The sequence below is a fragment of the Hyla sarda genome, chromosome 4 (genome assembly GCF_029499605.1).
Source record: "Hyla sarda isolate aHylSar1 chromosome 4, aHylSar1.hap1, whole genome shotgun sequence".
In the NCBI taxonomy this organism is placed as follows: domain Eukaryota; kingdom Metazoa; phylum Chordata; class Amphibia; order Anura; family Hylidae; genus Hyla; species Hyla sarda.
Window position 1 is genome coordinate 78,478,295 of NC_079192.1, and position 22,399 is coordinate 78,500,693.

A 22,399-nucleotide genomic window follows, 5' to 3' on the forward strand; every position below is an offset into this window, starting at 1 on the left:
GCATACATGGGATATAACACCATTTCTGGATATAATGTAACTTTCGTAAGGCATTTTTCTCCCATTTTCACCTCCATTCACTGCGCACAGAGAAGAGGAAATCCTGTCCCCCTATACTTAATACCCTCATACAATTAACAGCAGCATGGTGGATATTATAGAACAGTGCTGAGCAGTGTAAGCTGTGAATCAAGCCCTGGGTAAGATATAGAACTTCCTAAAGCTGTTGTAACCTTTAACTCTTTCTTCCCCTGCCATTCTCCATAGATTTCAGACAAATGGAGCCTGATAAGTGAAGAAAGAGGTATTTCTTTAACATGATATATCACAGTATCTTCTGTGTGAAGAGAGTAGAAAAATGAACGACCATTTAAGTTTTTTTTTCCCCATTAGCCATATATTTGTGGGAAAAACACCTTAAAAAGGGAACCAGTGACCGTGAAAATTCTGTTCAATCCATCGACAACGTTATTGAAGAGGATAGAGATATAGATAGATATATAGATAGAGATAATTATATATATATATATATATATATATATATATATATATATATATATATATATAATTTTAGGTGAAAAGATGTGTTCTTTTCATGTAAACCTCCGCTCATTCAGTGCTTAGGAATTTAGTGGGCGGTCCTTATCGGTGACCGTTATTTTTGTATGCGCACTGCTACAGAGATAGCTGTCAATCACTGAGTAGTTCCGCCCTCTGGATTCCTAAGCCATAATGGGCAGAGGTTTACATGAAGAATTTACAAGTTACACTGAATTTTTTCACATAAAACTATATATAAGTCTGCTCTGCCCATCCTGCTCTATAACATAGTGTGAGTAGATTGAAGAACATTTTCATGGTGACAGGTTCCCTTTAACCCCTTAAGGACGCAGCCCATTTTTGCACATCTGACCACTGTCACTTTAAACATTAATAACTCGAATGCTTTTAGTTATCAATCTGATTCAGAGATTGTGTTTTTTCGTGACATTCTACTTTAACATAGTGGTCAATTTTTGTGGTAATTTGCATCCTTTCTTGATGAAAAATCCCCAAATTTGATGAAAAAATTGAAAATTTAGCATTTTTCTAACTTTGATGCTTTCTGCTTGTAAGGAAAATGGATATTCCCCAAAATTTTTTTGGGGGATTCACATATACAATATGTCTACTTTATGTTTGCATCATAAAATTGAAGAGTTTTTACTTTTGGAAGACATCAGAGGGCTTCAAAGTTCAGCAGCAAGGGGAACGTAACAAGGGGTAAAGTGAACCTTAATACCCCACAAGTGTTTCACGACTTTTGCATATGTAAAAAAAAAATATTTTTTTATTTATTTTTTTTACACTAAAATGCTTGGTTTCCCCCAAATTTTACATTTTTACAAGGGATAATAGCAGAAAATACCCCCCAAAATTTGTAACCCCTTTTCTCTTCCGAGTATAGAAATACCCCATAAGAATTTGGCCATGTGCATTTACAAAGCCCCCCGTGGAGCCAGAACAGTGGACCCCCCAGTGGACAGAACAGTGGACCCCATTTTTAAAACTACACCCCTCACAGAATGTAATAAGGGGTCCAGTGAGAATTTACACCCCACTGGCATTTGACGGATCTTTGGAACAGTGGGCTGTGCGAATTAAAAATCTTATTTTTCATTTTCACAGACCCCTGTTTCAAAGATCTATCAGACACCTGTGGGGTGTTAAGGCTTACTGTACCCCTCGAGTACGGCGATACCCCACAGGGCTCCAAAGTGAGAGCGCCATGCCCATTTGAGGCCTAAATTAGGGATTTGCATAGTGGTGGACATTGGGAATCACTGGCGTAGAATACCCCTAACAGGGTGCCTCCAGCTGTTGCAAAACTCCCAGCATGCTTGGACAGTCAATGGCTGTCCTGAAATGCTGGGAGTTTTTGTTTTGCAACAGCTGGAGGCTCCATTTTGGAAGCACTGCCGTAGGATACGCTTTTTCATTTTTATTGGGGGGGGGGGGGGTAGTGTACGTGTGTATATGTAGTGTTTTACACTTTATTTTAGGTTAGTGTAGTGTTTTTAGGCTACATTCACACTGGCGGCGGATTTCACCGAGTCTCCCGCTAGGAGTTTGAGCTGCGGCGGAAAATTTGCCGCAGCTCAAGCTTGAAGCGGGGAACTCACTGTAATCCGCTGCCAGTGTGAATGTAACCTGTACATTCACATAGGAGGGGGGGGGGCAAAACTACAACTCCCAGCATGCACTGACAGAACACGCATGCTGGGAGTTGTAGTTTTGCAACAGCTGGAGGCACACTGGTTGGAAAATACTGAGTTAGGTAATAGAACCTATTACCTAACTCGGTATTTCCCAAACAGTGTGCCTCCAGCTGTTGCAGAACTACAACTCTCAGCATTTACTGATTGCCAAAGGGAATGCTGGGAGACTTAGTTATGCAGCCTTTTGCTGTTCCTGAATGCTCGGAGTTGTAGTTTTGCAAGATTTAGAGGGGTTCAGGCTGGAGATCACCGACAGTGGTCCCTAAACTGTAGCCCTCCAGATGTTTAAAAACTACAAATCTCAGCATGCAAACACAGCAAACTGCTGTCTGGGCATGCTGGGAGTTGTAGTTTTGTAACATCTGGAGGGCTACAGTTTAGAGACCACTGTCAGTGATCTCTAGCCTGAACCCCATCTTGCAAAACGACAAATCCCAGCATGCCAACACAGCAAACAGCTGTCAAGGCATGGTGGGAGTTGTAGTTTTGCAACATCTGGAGGGCCACAGTTTAGAGACCACTCTCCAAACTGTCGCCCTGCAGATGTTGCTAGGCAACAGACTCCCGGACACGACGCCACCGCCATACTCCCCTCCACCGCCGCCATGATCACAGCCGCCGCCGTCTTCTGGAGCTCTGCCGCCGCTGGGTAAGTGACCGCCACGGCTACTACACGGTTTCCCCCGCTGTGCCCGGACACCGATGGGTGGGCATAGCGGGGGTAACCGAACTTTAACCCCCCCCAACCCGCCCCCAGTCTGCTATTGGTCGGTCGCTCCACCGATCAATAGCAGGGATAGGAGGGGGTGGCACCCCTGCCACCTCACTCCTATCTCTTCACAGGGATCGAGGGTGTCTTGGACACCCCCGATCCCCCTTATTTTATCGCGGCACCGCCGTTAGTGGGCAGGGGGAGAGCGCTCCCCCTGCAAACACCATAGATGCCGTGATCAGAGCTGATCACGGCATTTATGGGGTTAATGCTGGCGGGACCGTTGCGATCGTGGCCCCGGCAGCTGCGGTGGGACTCCGGCTGTGATTGACAGCGGCGGAGCAGGAGATCGCTTGGACGTATGCATACGTCCATTTGCGCGAACGTGTAGTTCGTCTGGACGTATGCATATGTCCAATAGCGGGAAGGGGTTAAAAAGCTTCCATAATCCATACTCTTCTCAGGAAGACTGAGGGGAGTGGTGCACCGCTACAAGCCATCTAACTTTCGTCCCAGGTTTAGGCTCTTACCAACAAAGCTGTTGACTTTAGCTCCTTGTCCATAGTTGCCTCTTAGTGATGGAACCACCATTTCATCAATAAATCTCTGAGAGAAACCAGATTTCTGCATATCTTCACCCAGGGTCCCATTCAGCTTTGTGATGTAATCATTTCCACCGATGGCATGAAACATAGAGTCAATGCTGGAGAAAGAATAGTCCAAGTTCTGATACTGATAAATCCTGCAAACAATAAAAACAGGTGAGTGATCTGTTTACAGGAGTTGTCATGATGGCTCTTTATTTTCCTATATGTTTTTATTATAACATTACTCACTCTGACCCCCTGGCTCCTCAGTCCCTTCTTAAAGTGGCTCCTGGCTGGTGGGTGGGCAGTGGGCATTTAACCTGACTTCATGTATCTGCCTGGCAGAGAAAAGTAGTGGGACCACATGGGTCAACATAATCTTTTCTCTCCAACATAGAATAGCTAGATGGCTTGTGGGGGGGGGGGGGGGGGGGGGTCATGTGTTGGAATGACACTGTCCCAGCGGTTGGCAGAGCTGGAGGTTCTCTCATGGGGACAAGACACCCCAGTGGCAACCAGTGGGGCTCAGAGAGACAAACACTTACTTATTGTTATAAGAGTATTTAATGCAAACTAAGTCACTTGCAGTAACTCGAGACTTACTTGGGGACCTGCTAAAATACAGATGAGAAAATTACTGTAGCAAACTCTTCCTGGCAGGGAAGCACAAGTCCCGTAAGTAGTCCTCTGGGCAGGGAGCTATAATTACCTAGTCCCGTTGCTCCAGCCGTAGTGATGCCCCCTCGGCATGATTAACAATCTGTGTCTCCGCTCTGCTCCATCTGCTTAGGGAGCAGAGCGATGATGCGTGCTGTCAATCACACAGAGAAGGAGTCACTATGGCCATGGCGACGGGACTAGGTAAGTATAGCTCCCTGCCCAGGGGACTACTTAAGATTCAGTGGGGGAGACTTAGAAACTTCCAATCCATACCATCCTTGGGCGCAGGAACATACCTCAGGGATGGTAAGGATGGCCCAGATTTATCAAAACGTGTGAGAGAAAATGTGGAGAGATCTTCCCACAGCAACCAATCACAGCTCAGCTAACAAGCTCTGGTAAAGTGAAAGCTGAGCCCTGATTGGAAATCACTCCACATTTTCTCTCACACAGTTTGATAAATCTGGGCCTATGATAAATTCTACCATATATAACGTGTTGTCAAGAAGTATATATGGTAAAATCTAATGCTTAGTTCCCTTTAATAGTTGTAAACAAACATTAGATATCAACACACAACTCTTGGCTTCTGTCCCATTATCTCAGGCAACTCCGCTTTAGATCACTGTCTCACTCAATTAACAAGCAAAAAGTCCTGAGGGTCGGCACTGTACAGTGACCCCCCCGACATACGATAATTTCAACATGCGATGGCCTCTCAGAGGCCATCGCATGTTGAAGGCAGCATCAACATACGATGCATTTGTATGTCGGGGCCATTGCATAAACGGCTATCCGGCAGCACTGACCGCTTCAGCTGCCACCGGATAGCCGTTTACGGTGTCCCGTGTGGTCCGCCGCCGATCACTTACCTGTCCTTGGGGCTCCGGCGCGTCCTCTTCGGGATCCCCTGCATCGTCTGCGCTCTCAATCGTCGTCATCACGTCGCTACACACGCCCGCCATTCAATAGGAGTGGCATGCGTAGCGACGTGATGGCGGTGACTGAGAGCGAGGATGCCTGGGAAGCAGAGGCCTTGCCGGAGCGTCGGGGACACCCCGGGGACGCGGCGACAGCGATGGAGGGAGACATCCAGGGCAGAGGTGACGAGCGGTGACGGTCCAGAGCGGCAGGGACAGGAGTACATCTTCCTATACCAGTAGTCTTCAACCTGCGGACCTCCAGATGTTGCAAAACTACAACTCCCAGCTTGCCCGGACAGCCAACGGCTGTCCGGGCAGGCTGGGTGTTGTAGTTTTGCAACATCTGGAGGTCCGCAGGTTGAAGACCACTGTCCTATACTTTACATTGCACGGATCCCTCAACATACGATGGTTTCAACAAACTATGGTCCATTTGGAACGGATTACCATCGTATGTTGCAGGACCACTGTATATAGACTTCCAATCCAAGGATGGGTGCTCTGCTCCCCGTGATCTGACACATAAACCATATATCCAAAATAGAAGAGCGGCACTCCAGTAAGGATGTCAGCAATTTATTTCCCATTCATGTCACAAGTGCAACATTTCAGCCTCACCATGGCTGTCCGGGCATGCTGGGAGTTGTAGTTTTGAAACAGCTGGAGACACACTGTTTGGAAAATACTTAAGTATCATATCTTAGCAAAACGCCACCAGTGAAACTACATCTGGTTTATCACATCAAGTGCAATTTGTAGCCACCTACTAGAACAGAGCATATTCATAAACTGCAGTAAAAATGTGACTTGCTGTACGCTATAAATAAATGTGCTCAAGTAATACCAAACCATGCTGTATATCCTGTATGTATGTGTGTGTGGACAGAAAATTGACATACCTCATGAACTTCTCCAAAATGTCTTCCACCCACATGTGCATCCGAAAGAAACTGAGACCATAGTTCCAGATCCTTTTGATGACATTTATCAAATACCATTCACTCTCCTGAAAAACAAACTCATCCCCATTATAGATGTCAACAAGATTTCTGTGCAGTGGTAGAGCATTGAGACCTAGAAGCAAAAAGAAATATAAAATCATACTTGGAGGTTTACCAAACACAAAAAACATTCAAAACACCAAACACAAAAAACAAAACAAAGATAGATTTCATCAGATTTTTATGCAATAAGTATTATGAGTTTTTAGGTTACTCCAGGACAAAGTACTGACCCTTTTTTGGCTGGTAAGGCTCAATAGCGTGAGAGACCCCTGTGAACTAGACAGTGGCGTCTCTGGCTGAGCGCTACTTTCAACTATGTCCACATTAGGAGAGTATTTTAGGTATGTGCAGAGGGGGGGGGGGGGGCGGGTGAGCTGTGACTATTATGTATTGAGAATGGCTTGATCATGTCTTATGTATATACAGGTGATCCCTTTAAAATGGATGATCCAGGGAAGTTAAAAAAAAATTTTTTTTAAATATGCCCCAAAGCCACCATAATACCTGTTCTGTGTTCCCTGTAGTTATTCATGTGATTTTGCCAGCTCCTGTGGCCTCTGTTGTCTCCTCAATTTTTTTTTTCTTTTTTTTCTTGTTTGCAGCCCACACTACAACTCCCAGCAGTCAGTGCAGCTCTGTGTAAAGGCTGCATGCTGTGTTGTTGTAAACACACTGTACATGTTTTCTTTCAAACCATCCGCGCGCCGCGCGCCGCCCCCCCACAACCCCCCCCCCTTGCAGGAAAAGAGCAGCGTTAGGTGTTAGGCTGTTTTTCTCTCGGCAAGATCCTCACACAGGGAGAGGAAGGAGGAGGGGAGGTGTGGCTGTGAAGCCAGAAATCACGTGGAGTTTGTCTTCCAGTTGGGTGGGGGCTAGTCTACGTGAGGGGTTTGCAGAAACACAAGGAGGATTTGACTTCTTTTTCTGCTGTATATAACTAATGAAAGATATTTAGACAAATACATAGGTTGGTGAGAGGGAAAGGATGGGCTATGGATTTAGTTCCCCGGAGTACCCCTTTAATTGTCATATTTTCTGTGATGATATGGAGACTAATGATCAAAAAAATAAAAGGTATTCCATACAGGAAGCATTAAGCTATTATGCTTAGTTGCCACACTAAAAAACTGCTACATTTCAGAATTGTTTTAAAATATAGATTGTTAAATGGAAAATTAGACATAAATACAAATAAAAAATATATATATCAATAATAATATGTTTACATGATAACTTGATTTAAACAATGGCCCTCATTTACTATTCTAAACCCGACCTCTTTTGTCGGGTTTTTTTTGTCGCATCTTTGTCTGCGCCATGTCGCAGACATGGTGCGCCAGTCTGCGACACTATGCAACATTTCTTCCCGACAGACCCGATGTGGATTCTCCCAAACCCGAAAAAGGGGCGTAACCTGACATTTCTGAGCTTTCCCACGTATTTATTAAGGTTTCCAACCCGAATTTGTTGAATTGTTGTGGATTTTTTCCCGACAGCTCAGAGGAGTTGGAAACCAAAACCTACAAAACCCACGTGCGACAAACAGGATGCGACATAATAAATACCAGGGGAAAAAAGCAGTCGGGTAAGAAAGCAACATAGACTTACAACCCGATTTTCTTAGTAAATGAGGGCCAATATGTCATTTACGGATTACACATTCCACTCGAGGGCTATAGTTTTAGATAATACTCACCCAACTCCTGTATAAATGATTTCATATGTAGATTCAGGGGGTGTATCACTGACCCTCCAGCTTCATAGTGGTTTCCATTTATCTCTATGACTGACAAGCGGCCTCCTATTTCTCCATTTTCAAATATGTCAATCTGGACATGCTGGCCAAACTTCTGCCGTAAGAAATAAGCTGCCGATGTTCCTCCAATCCCGGCTCCCACAACAGCTAGAAAGATAAAGCATATAAAATCACACATTCAGCACATTAAATGAATCTGTTATTAAAGGGGTTGTCCAGTGAAACATTCTATTTAACCTGTGTGCCCTGACTGCATAATAAAACAAAACGATTTTACTCGCCTCCCTCGCTCCATCGTAGCCACTGGTGTCAGCGCCCAGTCTCAGCTGCTGCAGCACTTCATGGAGCTGCAGATGTCAAATCACATCGCCACTCAGTCAATGACTGTCTCTCTGATGTCTCTTGTATTTTCCCCATTGATTAAGCTACCTAAACCTTAGATTTCCATCTTTGTGTTTGGTACTACCATATCTCCCGGGCGGCAGGTTTGATGTCTTGGAGTTATGCTAGAAGACTGATTTTTTTTCCATTCCCTATATTAAATCCATTTCACATTCTTGTCATCTGCACCTCAAAAATCTCCAAAATCCGCCATTTTCTTACTACTGTAGCAGCTAAAACTCTTGTTGTTTCTTTCATTAACCTTGACTATATAAGCTCTATACTAATAGGTCTTCCCTTCTCTAAACTCTTCCCTCTACAGACCACCCTAAATGTCACAGCCAGACTCTTCTTCCTCTCTAGCCATTACACCAATGCCCATTCCCCCAGCAGTCAGGTAGAAGTCACACCCAGGCCACGACTGAGTTTAGTGCCTAAGCCCCATATGTTCCACACCACTGGGCTCAGTGACAGTGGAACGCATGGGGCTTAGCCATGCTCAGACAGGTTTCCTTTTTGTATATTAATACTACATTATCGCCCACAATGATTATGAACTATAGCTAACATTTTTACTAGACTTGATTTGTATACCTGTACCGACATGTTTTATTGTTTTTGGCTGGGATAGTGATCAAACACACACGTCATAGGTCTGTGATGCAGGATTTCCTGAGTTTTATTTTTAAATGTTTTTACAAAATTTTTGCCTGTTTTCTGGTACCAGTAAAACTATTTTTGGGGTCTTATCTTTGGGGGCCCAAGGGTTACGCCACTGAATACACGTTTATTTTAAAACAATAATGTCAATTTCCAAGTTGTACAAAACTTTTAATTTTATATCAGACAGGAGGCTCGTATCAAATGCATATTCCTTCTTTATTTAGCTCAATAGCAGAAAGAAAAATGCACCATAACTTCAACATTGAAAGAATAAATAGGATGCAAGTCACCTAGCAACCAACCGCACCCCTTTATTCATTCCCACCAATCCCATCCAACTAGCTCCATATAAAACCAGCTGTACCTCCACCTCCTTCCTCTCTTTCTGCTCAATAGCTGAGAGCACTACAGATAAGTAGCTTACCTATTGTGAATGTGTTTTGTGACTTATTGGAATCATAGTTCCACCAGTCCGGTGCTCTCTTAACCCAGCACAGGATCCTATAGTTTTACAGTTACTGTATATTTGTTTATAGCATTTGTTCTACCCCTAAGCTGCCGGAGTAGATACTTCATATTCCGGCTTAGCCTTTTTCTCCTATTGAATACCCTTTAGTATATTGTTACCCCTATTGTTTTATTCCCTGCCTAGCTTTTTCTGCTGTCCTTGCCAGTTTTTCCCCTGCTTTGCAGGCTGCTCCACGATACCTGTTAGCAGTGCCAACTCTATTTTCCGGGGCAGCCGCCATATCAGGTGGCGTCATCGGAGCCTTGTTGTTCAGCTCCGCCCTTCTTCCCCGCTGTGCTGCACTTCAGGCGCAGGGGATATGGCGGCAGATCTCGCGAGATTGCGACGTGCGCACGTCACTTTGAGATCTTCGCATTATTGTCCAGCTGTCTCTCGCGCCGCGGCCGGGCTCCTGACAACAGCCTCGGTCACAACGGGGGCAGCGGGCTGATATTCAACCAAAGGTTTCTTAACCCTTTGGTTTCTTTGCTGTGCGCAGGTCTCTACTGCCCCTACTTAGCTTTCCTACTACAGGGGTCTGCAGTAGGGATTAAGGGAGTTTCAGGGGTTATATATATATCTGGGGTCTGTGAGTGTTGAGGCGCAACTCCCTCTTAGTGACTGTACCCTATTATACTATTTGTTGTGTCTACACATTAAAACAAAAAGGTGTTTATTTCTGTCTGCATATTTTCTCTCCACAGCGCTGTGTGTTCACCTGACATTAAGGAGTTATATTCATGGCTGAAGATAAATCAAATCTGACCCTGGGGGATGGCCCCATACATAATCCGAATACGGAATTTATGTCGGCCGACCAAATACAGCAATTAGTTTGCAGGTCGGTGTCCTCGGCAATGGTGTCGGTAAACAAGACCATATCTAAGTCAGTCTCAATGGCCATAAATGGCTCCCGTCCTGAGGGGATATCTCCCCAATCTGTTCGTGTAACTGATTTTCCGATGCATGATAGAGCTTCGGGCTCTGGAGTACCCGGAAAGTCTGTCCGGAAGAGGAGCAACATTTCAGACACTCTGACCTCTCCTGTTTCTCATATCACAGGAGATAGCCAAAAGATTGCCCGTAGACTGGGCGCTGGCCACTCCAAGTGGCCGAGCCGCAAAGGACCCTCTACCCGAGAGGACGATACTCAGCATCGGGCTACCCGTGCCTCTAAGAGGAACAAGCCGAATTTGTTTGTGGACGAGTCCAAATTGGATTCTGACTGAGTCAGCGAGGTCTGACGTTTTTGCGTTCAATAGTGACGATGAGGAAGGAGAGGAGGACGATGATGTAGCACATCCTGGCCCCAGCACTAAGGAGGAGCCCTCTAATGATGCACTTTTGGACTCGCTAGGAGTACCATATTTCAACCCAGAGGCTATAAAACACCCACGCTCGGGTGAGTGGACGCCTATTCCGGAGGCATGGATAAATATATAGAGAGGCATGGATACGTAAGGCCCTAGACAGGGGCAAATCGGAATAAGCTCAGGGCAGAATGCCCACGGCCGTCCTTGGCCAATAAAGTGGCGGTGATGCCGTAGTTGGACCCGATTCTCCTGAAGTACATGATCAAGTCGGGTAAGAACCCGAAGAAAGGAATTGATCTCTCTTTTAAAATCGGTTCAAGATAAGTTTCTGGACTTGCTTGGACCTATTACCAAGATTCTCAACTTGGCTGAACAGGCAGTGGCATCGGGGGAACCCGTAAATGCAGAAGTCTTGAGGGGCTGGGCACTGAGGGCCACATGTTTGTTGGGAAATGCCAATACGGCTATTTCGGCTGAGAGGCGTAGATCCATCCTCATGAGGTTGGACCCTCAGTTGACCCATTTGGCCACTGAGGAGCAGGGTCCTTCGGCTGAAGGACTCTTGTTCGGTGACTCCCTAATAAAGAACATTAATCGGTTCGTGGGCCTTTTCTCGAGCCTTGATAAGGCCCAGACCTCTCTGAAGAAGAGCGCTGCCAGTAAGGTTTTCGAGGGGCTTACTTCCGACCCTACAGTAGACGGCCTGTTCACTATGTTCAGGAGAGGACACAGCCTCCAATGGTCGCTACACCCGTGGCATCTACACCCTTCTTCCCCCCCCCCTAGAGGACAGCCCTGGAGGGCAAGGGGTTCTCAAGGCTTCCCGAGAGGAAGAGCTTCAGGTGGGTTCTCGCAATTTGGTGATGCCACATATTCCGGTAGGGGACAGACTAAAATATTTTTTTATCCCCGCTTGGTCCCGGATTACGGCGGATCCTTGGATCCTCCAGATAGTATCGGGATACATGATAGAGTTTGTGAATCCTCCCGTTCAAGTGAGTTATCCGAGGGCTATCCGTTTTTAGAGACTAGACAAGGACCTAGTACAGACAGAGATAGCAGATTTGTGTACAAAACATGCCATACATCAGGTGGACATGCACAAACCGGGGTTTGTCAGCAATATCTTCTTGGTAAAGAAGAAAGACGGCGGTCACAGACCGGTTATAAATTCGAGAGAGCTAAAAGATTACGTAATGTATCGACATTTCAAGATGGATGGCATTCACCTACTCAGATCTGCTCCTCCAGGGAGATTGGCTGGCAAAAATCGACCTGAAGGACACGTACCTCACGGTACCAATTCCTCTTTCTTCGTGTCAGTTCCTCCAGTTTCTGTGGGAGGGCCAAAAGTGGGAGTTCTCATATCTCCCGTTCAGGCTTTCCTCCGCCCCATGGTGCTTCACCAAACTCCTGAAGCCGGTCATGGCGAGTCTGCGGAGTCGGGGTGTGAGGCTGATCATTTATCTAGACGATATATTGATCATGGCTCGTTCACAATGGCAGGCCCTATTGCACGTGGAATTGGCCACTTCTCTGCTCACGGAACTAGGATTTCTCATCAACGAGAAAAAGTCTGTTCGATCCCGTTCGGAGCATGGAGTTCTTGGGTTTCGATACCCGGTTGGCCACTCTGAGTTTACCAAGCAAGAAACTTGCATTGATCCGCAAAGAAATCAGACAGCCATTACGTAAACAGATGGTGTCCCCGAGAGCAATTGCTCGGATCGTGGGCTTATTACTATCGGCCTCGGTGCAGGCGATATTTCCGGCACCGTTGCATTACAGAGCGCGCCAGCGATTGAAGAACAGCCACTTGTCGGAAGGACTGACATATAAGGCACAGTTCCAGTTATCACGGGAGGAACGTGAGGAGCTGTTGTGGTGGCTCCAGCATGTCCAGGATTAGAACGGGAAGACGATTTTCAATTCCAAGCCGGACTTGGTCATCGAGTAGGACACCAGTCTGAACGGCTGGGGAGCCAGGTCCGCTACAGGAGGAAGGTGGTCTCCGATGGAATCACAGTTGCACATCAATTGTCTGGAGTTACTGGCAGGCATGTTTGAAAAGTTTTGCACCCCACAGGACGGATTGCTGCGTTCTGCTACGGATGGACAACATCACGGTGGTGCAGTATGTCAATCGTCTAGGGAGCACGAGGTCTCGTCGACTGACGGACTTAGCAAAGGATCTTTGGTCCTTCTGCATGGACAGGAATATAGTCCTCCAGGCGGAGTATCTACCGGGGGTTTCCAATTCCGTTGCGGATTGGAATTCCAGACATTTAGTGGACGGCAGCGACTGGACCTTGCATCGGGTAGTTTTTCAAGCTGTCAAGGCCTTATGGGGGCCCAAGAGGCTGGATTTGTTTGCATTACGGCTAAATCGCCAGTTGCCCAGGTTTTTCAGCTGGAGACCGGATCTGGAAGCGGTAGCTATGGATGCATTCCTGCAAATTTGGCCTCAGACGAGGTCATACGCGTTTACTCCGTTTGACATGATACCCAGGGTATTCTGGCAGGTGGAGACGCAGAGGGTAACAATAGTCTTGATCACTCCGTGGTGGCCGACCCAGGCGTGGTTTCCTCAGATATTGGGGGGGATGACCATAGATTCTCTGAGGATAGGTCCGTTATTCCCTTCGATCCTGCAAGGTCCCGCGGGAGAATTACACCTGTTGGTGGTCGGGTAAGTTTACGTTGTTGGCGTGGCTGATATCGGGCCAGCAGACTGATAGATTCTTATCACAGTCAGCTAGGGAACTCATTAGCAAGGCATGGGCTCTAGGTACCAGGTCGGCTTACCGATCGGCCTGGGGATCATGGATTCATTGGTGCTCACAACGGCACATGGATCCCGTTCATGCCCCTGTGACTGGAGTTAAAAAAAATGTATCTGCCTCTTTTGAGGAAGGTAAGGCATACCGGACTATCAATGTCTACAGGTCTGCCATTTCAGTACAACATGCCCCAATCGATGGGAGGACGATTGTAGACTTTCGAAGGGTATACGATTCAAAAGACCTCCAGGTCCATGTTATCAGTCCACTTGGGATGTATCCTTGATTTTACGCATGTTTACTTCTTGGGAGGATAATAAGTTGTTATCCCTCAAGATGTTGTCGTACAAACTTACCATGCTGCTCTGTTTGGTGTCCAATAAACGTGTTTCGGACGTTAAAGCATTGGATATATCTCGGAGACAGTTTACTCCTCAGTGAGTCCAGTTTACTATTCAGAGACGTACTAAGACTAATTTGCGTACGTTTTTTTACCCGATTTTTCCTTCTCACCCTAAGTTATGTGTGGTTCGGTGTCTGAAAGCTTATGAGCTTAGGACAGCAGGTCTAAGATCTTCTTCATTTTCGCAGTTACTTATATCTTTTTGTACACCCTATTTTCCAGTTTCTTCACAAACTATCACGTTGGGTCAGACATGTGATGGCTTTGGCGGGAGTGGATGTGTCCATTTTTAATGCGAATTCTGCCAGAGGAGCCACAGCTACCAAAGTAGCTCAAACTGGGGGCTCGCTTTCCGAAATTTTGAAGGCGGCGGACTGGTCGTCGGAACAGACTTTTCAGACTTTTTATTTTAGACCAGAGACTCATGTTTCAATGTCTGTATTGTAAAATGTTATTGTAAAATGTTATTATCTGCTTGTTGCTTTGAACTTGCATTTGATATGAGCCTCCTGTCTGACATAAAATTTTAGATTTTCCTAATATTATGACGGAAAATATAGATTTTATAAAGACAGGAGGAGAGTATCATCCCTCCCTGTTTTACCCAACCCTATTATGGTGTATATTTCTGTTTTCCAGGTTACTGAGGTCAGCACCCAGAGATGTTGGGGTTGTTAACCTGTTCATCAGACGAGTGATCGAGTATTCCTTTGGAGTCAAACAGTTGCTCTGTATTGGTTGGAGCTGGTCGCTTCTTGTTCCGAGTTGAGCGGACTACGCGGTCAAGATGATTGTTCGCTTGAGATATATGTTGTGTTCTTTGGACAGTTCGCATCAAGAAAGAGGAAGGAGGTGGAGTTACAGCTGGCTTTATATGGAGCTAGTTGGATGGGATTGGTGGGAATGAATAAAGGGGTGCGGTTGGTTGCTAGGTGACTTGCATCCTATTTTTTCTTTCAATGTTGAAGTTATGGTGCATTTTTCTTTCTGCTATTGAGCTAAATAAAGAAGGAATATGCATTTGATACGCTCCTCCTGTCTTTATAAAATCTATATTTTCCGTCATAATATTAGGAAAATATCAAATTATGTGATGGATTAAAAAAACTGTAAATCATCAGACATAAGTATAAACATATTTTTTTCCATTATTTTTCAGCTCGTACTGTGGTAGGTAGCACTGCCACCATCCAAGCAAATATATAGCTGGCACAGTACAGTAAATATGGGGATACCAAGGTTTGGTCAAAAAGAGGTTGACAGACACTCCTCCCAGTGAAAACTCTTATGGGCTCTAGTGTAAACCCAATAGGTGGGTGGGCCAGTCAGAGCTCAATCATAAAACCTTTTTTCGAGTATATTTGGTATACACAGAGGGGAAAATTTATCAAAACCTGTGCAGAGGAAAAGTTGCCGAGTTGCCCATAGCAACCAATCAGATCGCTTCTTTCATTTTTATAAGGCAATAAGCAACTGGTCAACTTTTTCTCTGCACAGGTTTTGATAAATCTCCCCCAGAGACCATCCTGTCAAAAGATGGCATGTGCAGCTGATGTTTGTCATGTTACTCTGAGTCTGAACACACCGGTTAACCGGTTGCCGACTAAGGACGAGCCGGGTTGTCCTGAGACTGCAACCGTTGTATGGCGTGGGCTCCCGACTTGAGCCCGCGCCATACCTACCGGCCCCCAGCTGATTCCTGTAGCTGGGGAGGCGGCGTTAATAGCCGACATGCAGCGATTGCTGCGGACTGCTTTTAACCCTTTAGATCGCCGCTGTTAAAGTTGACAGCGGCGTGTAAAGGGACATTTAAACCATCCCTGGTGGTCCAGTGGGGGTGGATCACCCCCCTGCAGCGCGATCGGGGGGGGGGGGGGGGGGCACCAGTTTGGAAGGGCGACCCAATGCAAAGGGCCAAAAGAAAGTTGCCTTCCGACAGGGATTGGAGCAACGAGGCTTGTTCTGCGGCAGCCGGGAGCTGGAGAAGGGTAACTCTGTTAATGATCTTTTTGAAGCATCAGCATCCCACGCCTTCAGCCACATGGAGCAGCGAATGGCAACCAAGTTATCTGAAGCAAAAGCCGCGCAATGAGTGGACTCCAAGACCGCTGAGCAGAGAAAGTCACCGGCCTGAGAGCTGGCGAGCAACGGTCGCCAAGTTCTCCCAGGGAGCACCCGAAAAGATGCCCTGGCGAAGTTGGGAAGCCCAAACCAAAACAGCCTTGGCCACACAAGCGGAAGCAAAGGTGGGAAGCAAGACAACCCTGCAGCTTCAAAGGCATATTTTTTCCAAGTTCTCAATCTTTTTGTCCGCAGGATCCTTAAGTGATGCTGCGTCCACAAGAGGCAGAGTAGTGGATTTGGACAGGCGGGAGACTGGAAGATCAACCGTAGGTGGCACCGTCCACTTGGAAACTGGGTCCGGAGAAAAGGGAAACCGAGTTGAATCTTCTTGGTTCCCTGAAATCATTTTTCCAGGTGCTTCCAAGCCGCCTCCAACAAGGCGTCAAAGCTGGCAAAAATCAAAGTAAAGAACGCCGGGGGGAATATACTTACCCTATACTCGCCATACTTACCTAATGACGTCTTCAGCCAGCTTTTTAGTCACCTGCATCACGTCATGGTGAGACAGACAGTATGAGCAGGGAATTGATAGGGGAACCTGGACCCAAGGTGCAACCCCAGGTGCTGGCCGTTGGCGGGAAGGGGTAACCGTGCATACTCTATGCCCCGTGCCCCTTAGCCGCATATGGGGGAACAGGTAGCACCATGCTCCTGAACCCCCACCTGAAAACAAAAAAATAAAAAAGGATAAGGGAACCTAAAACAGGCCCTAACCATAAAACAAAAAAGAAGACCAGGTCTGGAGAGAGAGCTCCAGACCTGTGTCTGCCTCTTATGACACCAAGCTAAAACTGGTTAGCTCAGGGTCAGTAGGGGGGGGGGGGGGTATATCCTGCCAGGAGGGGCTGACTTTTTCTTTGTATGCCTAGTGTCAGCGCCTCCTAGTGGCAAGAGCATATACCCATGGTTCTGTGTCCCCCAATGGTTCAGACCGAGAAAATAGTTGATTAAACCGCACAGTCAATGGCGTATGCGCAAAAAAATTTCCAAAGTCCAAAATCACGTATTTTTGGTCACTTCTGTATATCATGAAAAAATGAATAAAAAAAGCTATTAAAGTCTGATCAATACAAAAATGGTACCATTAAAGAACGAGCCCTCATAATGCCCTGTATGCGAAAAAAAAAAAAAAAGTTATAGGAGTCAGAAGATGACAATTTTTAACGTATACATTTTCCTGCATGTAGTTTTTCCAGAAGTACGACAAAATCAAACCTATATAACTAGGGTATCATTTTAATCGTATGGACCTACAGAATAAAGAGAATGTGTCATTTTTACCGACAAGTGTACTGCGTAGAAACGGAAGCCCCCAAAAAGTTACAATGATTTTTTTTTTGTTTTGACGTAGATTTTTGGGTAAAAAGACTGATGACATTACAAAGTAGAATTGGTGGCGCAAAAAATAAGCCACATATGGATTTCTAGGTGCAAAATTGAAAGGGTTATGATATTTAAAAAGGCAAGGAGGAAAAAAACGAGAGTGCAAAAATGGAAAAACCCTGCGTCCTTAACCCCTTAAGGACTCAGGGTTTTTCCGTTTTTGCACTTTCGTTTTTTCCTCCTTACCTTTTAAAAATCATAACCCTTTCAATTTTCCACCTAAAAATCCATATTATGGCTTATTTTTTGCGTCGCCAATTCTACTTTGCAGTGACATTAGTCATTTTACCCAAAAATGCACGGCGAAACGGAAAAAAAAATCATTGTGCGACAAAATCGAAAAAAAAACGCCATTTTGTAACTTTTGGGGGCTTTCGTTTCTACGCAGTGCATATTTCGGTAAAAATTACACCTTATCATTATTCTGTAGGTCCATACGGTTAAAATGATACCCTACTTATATAGGTTTGATATTGTCGCACTTCTGGAAAAAATCATAACTACATGCAGGAAAATTTATACGTTTAAAAATGTCATCTTCTGACCCCTATAACTTTTTTATTTTTCCATGTATGGGGTGGTATGAGGACTCATTTTTTGCGCCGTGATCTGAAGTTTTTATCGGTATGATTTTTGTTTTGATCGGACTTTTTGATCACTTTTTATTCATTTTTTAATGATATAAAAAGTGACCAAAATACGCTTTTTTGGACTTTGGAATTTTTTTGCGCGTACGCCATTGACCGTACGGCTTAATTAATGATATATTTTTATAGTTCGGACATTTACGCACGCGGCGATACCACATATGTTTATTTTTTATTTTTTTTACACTGTTTTATTTTTTTTATGGGAAAAGGGGGGTGATTCAAACTTTTATTAGGGAAGGGGTTAAATGACCTTTATTAACACTTTTTTTTTACTTTTTTTTTGCAGTGTTATAGGTCCCATAGGGACCTATAACACTGCACACACTGATCTCTAATGCTGATCACTGGCGTGCATTAACACGCCTGTGATCAGCATTATCGGCGCTTGACTGCTCCTGCCTGGATCTCAGGCACGGAGCAGTCATTCGTCGATCGGACACCGGGGAGGCAGGTAAGAGCCCTCCCGGTGTTCGATCAGCTGTTCGGGACGCCGCGATTTCACCGCGGCGGTCCCGAACAGCCCGACTGAGCAGCCGGGTCACTTTCACTTTCACTTTAGAAGCGGCGGTCAGCTTTGACCGCCGCTTCTAAAGGGTTAATACCGCACATCGCCGCGATCGGCGATGTGTGGTATTAGCCGCGGGTCCCGGCCGTTGATTAGCGCCGGGACCCACGCGATATGATGCGGGATCGCGGCGCGATCCCGCTTCATATCGCGGGAGCCGGCGCAGGACGTAAATATACGTCCTGCGTCGTTAAGGGGTTAAGGGGCTAAAGCAATATGGCATTTGGTATGTGTGCAAGAGATAATTTAACCCCTTAAGGACGCAGGACGTAAATGTACGTCCTGGTGCGGTGGTACTTAACGCACCAGGACGTACATTTACGTCCTGTGCATAACCGCGGGCATCGGAGCGATGCCCGTGTCATGCGCGGCTGATCCCGGCTGCTGATCGCAGCCAGGGACCCGCCGGCAATGGCCGACACCCGCGATCTCGCGGGCGTCCGCCATTAACCCCTCAGGTGCCGGGATCAATACAGATCCCGGCATCTGCGGCAGTTCGCGATTAAAATGAACGATCGGATCGCCCGCAGCGCTGCTGCAGGGATCCGATCATTCAGAACGCCAGACGGAGGTCCCCTCTCCTTCCTCCGTCCGGCTCCCGGCGTCTCCTGCTCTGGTCTGTGATCGAGCAGACCAGAGCAGGAGATGACCGATAATACTGATCTGTTCTATGTCCTATACATAGAACAGATCAGTATTAGCAATCATGGTATTGCTATGAATAGTCCCCTATGGGGACTATTCAAAGTGTAAAAAAAAAAAGTAAAAGTAAAAAAAAAAAAGTGAAAAATCCCCTCCCCCAATAAAAAAGTAAAACGTCCGTTTTTTCCAATTTTACCCCCAAAAAGCGTAAAAAACATTTTTTATAGACATATTTGGTATCGCCGCGTGTGTAAATGTCCGAACTATTAAAATAAAATGTTAATGATCCCGTACGGTGAACGGCGTGAACGAAAGAAAAAAAAAAAAAAAAGTCCAAAATTCCTACTTTTTTAATACATTTTATTAAAAAAAATTATAAAAAAATGTATTAAAAGTTTTTTATATGCAAATGTGGTATCAAAAAAAAGTACAGATCATGGCACAAAAAATGAGCCCCCATACCGCCACTTATACGGAAAAATAAAAAAGTTAGAGGTCATCAAAATAAAGGGATTATAAACGTACTAATTTGGTTAAAAAGTTTGTGATTTTTTTAAGTGCAACAATAATATAAAAATATATAATAATGGGTATCATTTTAATCGTATTGCCCCTCAGAATAAAGAACACATGTCATTTTTACCATAAATTGTACGGAGTGAAAACAAAACCTTCCAAAATTAGCAAAATTGCATTTTTCATTTTAATTTCCCCACAAAAATAGTGTTTTTTGGTTGCGCCATACATTTTATGATATAATGAGTGATGTCATTACAAAGGACAACTGGTCGCGCAAAAAACAATCCCTCATACTAGTCTGTGGATGAAAATATAAAAGAGTTATGATTTTTATAAGGCGAGGAGGAAAAAATGAAAACGTAAAAATTAAATTGTCTGAGTCCTTAAGGCCAAAATAGGCTGAGTCCTTAAGGGGTTAAAAAGAGGGAAAATGATCTGATGTCTATGTAAAAGAGCTGGTGCCTGACAACTAAAGCTACCAAAAATAAGGAAAAATGTGTGTGGAGTTATCTGTTCTACGTCCTGGGGTGTATAGTTCATTACGCTTAAATGGTTGCTTTGGATATTACCAAACCCAATATTATGTTCTAGCATGCAGTGGGTTCCCACTAACAACCAACATGGAATTGAGTAATCGCGTGAGGATTGGAAGTCATATGTGCAGGTTATTTGTTTTAACAATATCTCCTAATGTAATGCAAGCTGTGTGTGTTGCATAAGAGTTGTATGGCAGACAGTAGCTGAATATAGGACAGTCGATCCACACCGCTATCCCTCAATGACTTCTTGTCTGTTAGCGGTAGCACAATGCAAGCTAGAGCGTAATATTAGTAGGGCTGGGCGGTATGGGCAAATATGTGTATCGCGGTATTTTTGTAGCTTATGGCGGTTCCACGGTATTTACAGTTTTTTTTTTTCAAAAAAAGCAAAAATATGTCCATTTGTGAATAAAAATTGAATTGTGAATATCCATTTTCCTTACAAGTAGAGAGCTTCAAAGTTAGAAAAATGTAAAATTTTCCAGAAATTTGGGGATTTTTCACCAAAAAAGGATGCAAGTAACGCCGAAAATTTACCACCAAAATAAAAGTAGAATAGGTCACGAAAAACAATCTCTGAATCAGAATATTCGGTAAAAGAGTTTGAGTTATTCATTCGTAAAGCGATAGTGGTCAGAATTGCGAAAAAGGGCTGCGTCCTTAAGGGGTTAAATTTCCACACCACACGTTTCCAGCATGGAATTTCTGTGGTGTGCACAGTGCAGCAGAATGCCATTAAAAACCAATGGTACTCTGCTGCAACAGAATTTCCAAGCAAAATTTTTCTTCTTGTGTGAACAAGGCCTTAGGCTAGGTTCACACTACGGAGTTTACATATATTAAAGGGGTACGCTGGTGAAAAACAATTGCTTTTGTTTTTATTCAACTGGTACCAGAATGTTAAACAAATTTGTAAATTCTTTTCAGTCTGACCACAGTGCTCTCTGCTGACACCTCTGTCCATGTCTGGAATTGTCCAGAGTAGGATAGATTTGCTATGGGGATTTGCTCCTACTCTGGACAGTTCCTGACATGGACAGAGGTGTCAGAAGAGAGCACTGTGGTCCGACAGAAAAGAAATTCAAAAAGAAAAAGAACCTCCTTTGCAGTATACAGCAGCTGATAAGTATTTGAAGGATTAAGATTTTTAAATAGTAGTAATTTACAAGTCTGTTTAATGTTCTGGCACCAGTTGATTTAAAAAAAAAAAAAATGATATACATATACATATACATATGTAAAAAATGTATCCCCTATCCGAAGGATAAGTTTTAGATCGCAGGGGGTACGAGCACTGGGGCCCCCGCGATCTCCTGTATAGAGCCCCGACTCTCCTATACAGCCACGGCGCCCCCTTCATTTAGCTCTATGGGATCTTCGGCTCTCCCATAAAACTATACAGAGGGGTTGTGGAGGCCCCTGCTTCTGCCTTTGGATAGAGGATCTTTTTTTTTTACATGATACTTGTACTATAGACTAAGTTTCAACTACTTTTTTTTTTTTTTTTTTGCAAAAACAGCAAAGAAAAAACAAAAAAATAAAAAACACCCATTCTGCCACAAGGCTTTTTTTTTTGTGGAAAAACGGAGCCAGATGTTAGCTGCAGATCAAGAGAGAACTGCAAAATGCCAGATCCACCTGGCATTTTTCAGTTTGGCTTTTTTTTATTTTTATCCTTTTGGCATTTTTTCACTCCTCTTTGGCATCTCCTGCTCCTTGACAGTTTTTCAAAATCGCAGCATGTTGACACTCAGGGGGAGTTCCTTTTTTGGACCTTAGCAAAAACAGATGGAGTTAGTTTTTTTTTGTTTTTTTATTTTATAAAATTTCGTAGGTTACTATTAAACAAAAATATGATAAAGTAGGGACAGAAAAAAATTGTAGGGAACAAAATTTCTATTTTTTTGAACAAAATTATTATTAAGGGAAAACTGTCAGAATAGTCACCCGCACAAACCAGTGGTACTGCCTGGTAATGCAGGTGTTTACTGCGCATGTGCACCTTCCTGGCTACACCCGGAAGCGGCCT

The 22,399-nt window shown here is 44.6% G+C and overlaps 1 protein-coding gene across 1 annotated transcript in view; it reads right to left on the reverse strand.

Annotated features, from left to right (window-relative positions):
• The window catches only part of LOC130368126 (prenylcysteine oxidase 1-like), a 39,136-nt gene that overhangs the window by 11,862 nt on the left and 4,875 nt on the right, over positions 1-22,399 (reverse strand). Inside the window, exons 2-4 of the mRNA XM_056571456.1 lie at positions 7,841-8,047; positions 6,040-6,214; positions 3,501-3,712 (exon numbers count right to left, since the gene is read on the reverse strand). Of these exons, the coding sequence (XP_056427431.1) occupies positions 3,501-3,712; positions 6,040-6,214; positions 7,841-8,047 (594 nt within the window). The remainder of the gene's footprint in view (positions 1-3,500; positions 3,713-6,039; positions 6,215-7,840; positions 8,048-22,399) is intronic.